The 6061-nt window shown below is 31.4% G+C and overlaps 1 protein-coding gene across 1 annotated transcript; it reads right to left on the reverse strand.

Annotated features, from left to right (window-relative positions):
- Positions 1-14: 14 nt before the first annotated feature.
- On the reverse strand, positions 15-2641 carry LOC132734662 (uncharacterized). Its single transcript, XM_060721450.1, has 2 exons — positions 2418-2641; positions 15-797 (listed from the first exon to the last, which is right to left on the reverse strand). The coding sequence occupies exons 1-2, from the start codon at positions 2472-2474 to the stop codon at positions 132-134; spliced, it is 723 nt and encodes a 240-aa protein (XP_060577433.1). The 5' UTR covers positions 2475-2641; the 3' UTR covers positions 15-131.
- Positions 2642-6061: the final 3420 nt, after the last annotated feature.

Consider the following 6061-nt stretch of genomic DNA (forward strand, 5'->3'; position numbering starts at 1 on the left):
CCATTGCTCCCGTTGATAGTGAAAGTCACATCTTATGCCAAACGCTTAAAAAATATTTTTACCAAATTGTTAACGCATCTCATTTTAAAATTGATATATAATGTCATCGTGCCTTCTCCTTTTTCAAATTATTAACGAATTCTTTTCCCATATACTTTAACTGATTTATGTTCTCCCGTGTTTAAAAAAGGTTTTTCACCATCTACCTCCCATTCATCGTACATATGTTCATACAGAACATCGAATCCTTCCTTGTCGTAAATCTTTTTTGAAAAGTTTGATGAACCTTCCCCTTTGATATAAACATTGTCGATACCGAGGTTTTTGACCAATTCCATTGCAGCGTGAACTATCTTTGAAGCAAAGCCGCGTCTTTGATATTTAGGTGAAACAACAAGTGACAGAAAATGAAATGTCTCTGTAACGCCGTAATGATCAAAGAAATCAGCTTGTTTGTCACAGTACTCGGTAAAATCTAGAAGTATCTGCAACTCTTCTGGAAGCTCGACACCGAACTCTAATTTGTCATCTTTTAGGGCATATCTAATTGTTCTGAAGCCTACAGCTTCGTCTGTGCTCTCGTCAACGAGCATAATGGAAAGATTGAGCTGAAGTGCCTCCAGCCAGTAAGCCTCTATTATCTCGTTCCATGTAAGACCGACAGATTTTGAGAGTGGTTCATTAGGCAGGAAATGATCACGACACAAATTGACAGCTTTTTCATAGTACTCTTCAGTAATACGAACTAATCTGAAACCTGGAATTGGCTCAAATTGATTCAACGTTTTCTCAAAAGCCTGCAAAGAAGAAGAAAAGTATTAAAATGGATGACAGTCATAGACCGTTTCACAATCAAAGCTGACAACGTACTGTTGATTAATAGAATGAAAGAAGCAAGCGTTAGTGGGCCACCATGTGTTCTTTATTGTTATAAGTTACGACTGTAAATTTTACACATTTTTTGACAGTAAGTCTTGGCAAGTCTTTAAATTGATAGGTTCTAAAAGATATAGGAAATGATTGATAGTTTATCACCAGAAGCGTCTATGCCTACTATTTTGTTTCTGATAACTTTACTAAGTTATTTAAGGTATCTTGTTTTAAAGATAAATCTTCGTCTGACTCCTCTATCTCGACTCCTGTTAAAAACCATATTTATAACATAAGTGTTGCCCTAGAAGGAATTTTGGTAGGCTTAACCTCTTTTATCATGTGGTTATGATGGTGCTGATAAATTTGAAGAGGTGGGACTTTGAAGGTTTTGTCTGTCATAATTGTATCAGTATATTTCTTTTGCATGATATTCCGTTAATGTCTAGTAATTATTTTAATTATACTTACATAAACTTTTATTATATAGCCTAATATGACCTTACATGGTGCTATTTCGATCTATTATCCTGAATATGAATATATCCCGATCAATAATGTTTACAAATTCCCCAGGTGCGGGTAATCTATATGAATTAACAAAACTTAATTTTCTAGTTGTCTCCCCTGGCCTCTTTGCTCACGTAAACATTTAAGAATAAAAATATGTTTTACTATATTTAAATGTTGTTTCAATATAATAAAAAAATAACGCATGTTTCTCAGTGTGTTATTTTTGTTCTCGGGACATGTGTTTCTTTTATAATATCCAATATTAATCTGATAGCTTCAAGTTTGCTTTAATATAACACAACCCTTGTAGTTTATTTTTCTGTTTAAACATAGTTTTTGTCAGTATAAATTAACAACTACTAATTTTCATGTTTATATTAAAATGCTCTGCATAAACTGTGACACATTCTCTTTAAATTTTAACGTTTACATATTTACTGTCAGACTTCACGAATAGTTATATCGTTTATCCATTATCATTAAAACGAAAATCACTATCAATGAAAATACAATCTTCAAACAAGAAACTATTAAATCAGCCAATGAAAATGCGTTCTATAAACTAGGAAACTATCGATTCAACTAATCAAAATTATTCAAAATAGACTAATGTCACACCGACCAATTTCTTTATTTTAGTCAAACAGATATTCAGATAAATAAACTTTAAAAAATATTCCTAAATAAAATTGATAATAATCATGTTGTCATAGACTTAATTTATACGTTTTCTGGCTGGACCTTATTATTATAAATGTGTCAGACGAGTAAATAACAATGAATATGTCAGTGACCTGGCTAAATGATATTTTCCATATGCTTGCATTTAAAAAATCAGCAAACTGTTCTTACATAATCAAAATATATATAACGGTCAGGAAAAGTATTTCGAAAGAAGAAAATGAAAAAAATAAAGCATAACAAAAGTTTTGACTTATGAGTAAACGTGAAATATAATGTTTAAGTTTAACAATACATTTTATTATAATTAATTCTACTTTTAAATTCATCAAGTTAAAAAATAAAAAAAATACCTTTTGAATTTGATCCTCTGTTAGATCCTTGAGGGAAACAGTCTGCGATTTAGACATCTTTGTGTAACTTAACCAACATTAAAAACAAATGCTATAAGATCATTTAGCGAACTACGATACATCGAGCTATCGCGCGCCTTTTTATTCTGCACAAATGATCGAACGTTGTACAGAGAGTTTACTTTGTAGCACACGGTCATTTTGAAGCACACACATAATATCGTATACACTTAAAGTACAAGTAGGCTATAATCTATATATCACTTGAGTCAGAACAATAAACTGCGTTTATCGATACGGAAAGTTTATATTCTAGTTCACTTAATGCTTGCTAAAAAGTCGATAAATAACATCGCTTGTTAAAAAAAATAAGATCGTCTGATTTAAGTATTTAGCGTCTGTTATATTTCGTTTTGTTTGGTAAATGAAAGGCCTGCTGTATTTTACATGTTAACGTTAAACTGGCTACTCTTATGAACACGTCATTAAGGATTATTATTCAATCCTCCACACTCAAAATCCACTTGATATCGTAATGAACAGTTGTTTAACTTACTACTTTAAGATGGCTTCTTTCAGCCTGGGTTCCAGTCTGTCGATTTTTTAAACTTTTTTATGTGCTTCTGTCTACAAGATGATATTATCAAAAACACGAACGAGTACGAAATAGCGCGTATGTTATGAATAAGCAAACAATATGTTATAAATAAGCAAACAGTATGTTATGAATAAGCAAACAGAATGTTATAAATAAGCAAAAACTATTAACGCCTGAATTCCAGACCAGGCTTCTGTATGACTGATGACACTGTTTAAGGTGTAGATTAAAATCATAAGTACCTATATCATAAAAAGTAAATTAAAAGTATTAACGTTTCCGTTTTGAACAGAAGTAATAGAAAATTAATTTTGCTTACTTTGTATCTCATTATCTGTATAATTCATTAGGATGAGATATTTTTTACAGAGATTGCTGCCTCCGGTTGGTGGTTTGAATTTTTACGTGACTTAACACGGTTTAATCTGTCTGGTTTCAAGCATTCATATTTATTCATCCAATATAACAATTTTCGTAATTGATGTTGTATAACTATATTGTTTGAAGATAATTGTGTTTTTTTATTCTTTTTGGCTTCAATGCCAAAAGTCACTCATTTGCCATATACTTAAATTTTTATTCAATTTGTACAATTAAGGTAACTAAGTATGTTGTATGCGAGTCAAAATACCATTTTGTTTACATTTTGCTTTTTGATGACAAGTTATTTTACATACATGTTTAGTGCAACTTTTCTGAAATGATAGGCATCTAACATACTTTAAACAACATAAAACAAAATGTGCTGTTTCTTAAGAAGGAAAATGTATTCATTGTGTGAATTTATCTTAAATAAATTAATCAAAACAATTAAACTTTTTTGTTTGCTTTTAATTATTAGATATAAAATGAGATTATGATTACACATTTATGTGTATCCCATTTTCGGATAAAGAGATCGGTTTCGTCATGCTTTTCATGTGCCAGTGCAACGCAATTTGACCGTAGAAACTGCCATTAATGCAGAACACAATTGTCACATGTAGCCCTAAGTCACGAATATAAAAACATGCACAACGGCGCATGCTCGAGTATTTTTATTCGTTAACTAATGTCTTCTTCTCTGTTAATGTGTGTGCAGTTTTTATGCAACAATGTTGGATATGAAAGACTATAAAAACAAACAAACCGCTCATTCATTTCATGCATTTTCTATAAACTATATAGGTTCATTTTGAGCTCGCGTCGGTCACACATTTGCACAAATTTGGCATTACTTTTGCAGAATTTCCTTTTTTACAATGTTATGCTATAATAATGGGATACACATGGCTTTCAAATGAAATGTTCTTCCACCGAACCCTCATTTATTTTATATATGAAAACACGCCTCAATTTTGTATATTTAAAGGTATATATGTAAGTTGGCTATTTATCATTCACGAATGATGTTTATCGGGTACGGTAGAGTATACAAAGTTTACTTTGTAGCACACGGTATTATATATTGTATATCATATCATATTCGTATAATACTCTATGTATTGCCTTAGTTATGTACTGAAAGTTTTATCCTTATACTGAAAATTGGTCCTTACTCAGAAGCAAATAGTGTAGCCGCTTTTTTCATGAAGAGACCAGTGCTGATAGTGGAAATTGTGATTGACGGATTTTCATTAGCCGAGATCAGGTTACAACACCAATTAAAACTAAAATGTACAAGCAAATATTAATGTGTGAAGGCTACTTTTTCTTGAATTCGTAAACCTTAAGTCTAGATGTAAAGGAAAGGACATGTTCTATTTTGAAAATCTTGTCGTACAGATTTCGACAGACCTCCCACAATGACAAGTAACAGATTACCAAATTATCTCCTGATAATGGGTGTAATGAATGAAATTCCAGAACAATTAGGGCTAAAGGTAAACATAGAAGAATGATGGGTTAAAATGATGTTGAAAAACTCTTCAGGAGACCCAAAGTTGTGGTAATTTCGAATCCCAAATTGTTCCGAAAATTATGTAACGGTATTGAACTGTTCTCTAATCAGGGGCGGCCAGATAGCTCATTCAGTAGAACTGCAGTACGGTATTCCGAGGGTCCCAGGTTTGAGTCTCGGTCAGGCTGCACATTAAAAAAAAAGTAACAATTAAAAAAATGGAGGTGTTTCAATCATTACTCGTGGAGAGAAAAAAAATTAGTGAGTAAAGTATGTAAGGGATCAATTGTGAGGGAACTTTTTTAGGGAAACGTGAGATGATTCCTACAATGCAGAATTACGGTCTGAATACAAGTGTTGTATTGCTTTGAAAATTGTACATCGTATCTCTGATTAGTGTTGTACAACTAAATCTTACTGTTGAGGCCTTAAGATGTAAAAGCAAATCTTACTATATGAAGGCTATAATTTCTTGAATTCATACAAGGTAATACTAGATTTTCGGGATAGGACATGTTCTATCTCTTAATACTTGTTGTTTAGACCTCCCACGATGACAGATGACATAGTTTCCAATGATCCCCTGATAATGAAATTCCAGTGAGAGAAAGCCAGCTTAAAATGTATTATTATTTGATATGCATTGGAATATCACTACAATTAGACTTAATCTAAGGAATTTCTTAAGACTCAATTTATTGTAATGTGTTTAAATTCCTATTTGTTTTTCTGTAATACGAGTACACCATGTATATCCGAAATACTTTTTTTTGAAGATTTGTGTAACTGAAGTAGTTAGAAATTATAACAACTCAGACATTTCTAAAATGTTTATTTGTACTTTCTTATAATGAAATTCAATGCTATATACCAGCTTTACATTTACGAAATATGATGTCTAAATTTTGAGATTTAACGCTATTCAATTGCAAAGTATTAAATGCTATCGAAAATGATTTTAAAGCTGGCACAAATTTCCGGTATTCGTAAATACAACATGCATATATATTTGTTAAAAGTCTTTATAATTGACAAGTTAAAATTAATTTCCGGTATTCGTAAATACAACATGCATATATATTTGTTAAAAGTCTTTATAATTGACAAGTTAATCAGTTAAAGTGACATTGTGTTTCATTCAAAAATCGTATGGTAGTCAATGACCCA

This window comes from Ruditapes philippinarum, unplaced genomic scaffold, assembly GCF_026571515.1.
Source record: "Ruditapes philippinarum isolate M1 unplaced genomic scaffold, ASM2657151v2 ctg26932_1_1_1_1, whole genome shotgun sequence".
Classification (NCBI taxonomy): Eukaryota; Metazoa; Mollusca; class Bivalvia; order Venerida; family Veneridae; genus Ruditapes; species Ruditapes philippinarum.

What these genes read in the sequence shown, in the direction of transcription:
- LOC132734662 (XM_060721450.1), bottom strand. Translation starts at nt 2,474, where the DNA reads ATGTCTAAATCGCAGACTGTTTCCCTCAAGGATCTAACAGAGGATCAA. An exon ending in CAGAGGATCAAATTCAAAAG is followed by an intron (nt 798 to 2,417) that starts GTATTTTTTTTA and finishes TCTTCTTTGCAG; the next exon opens with GCTTTTGAGAAAACGTTGAA.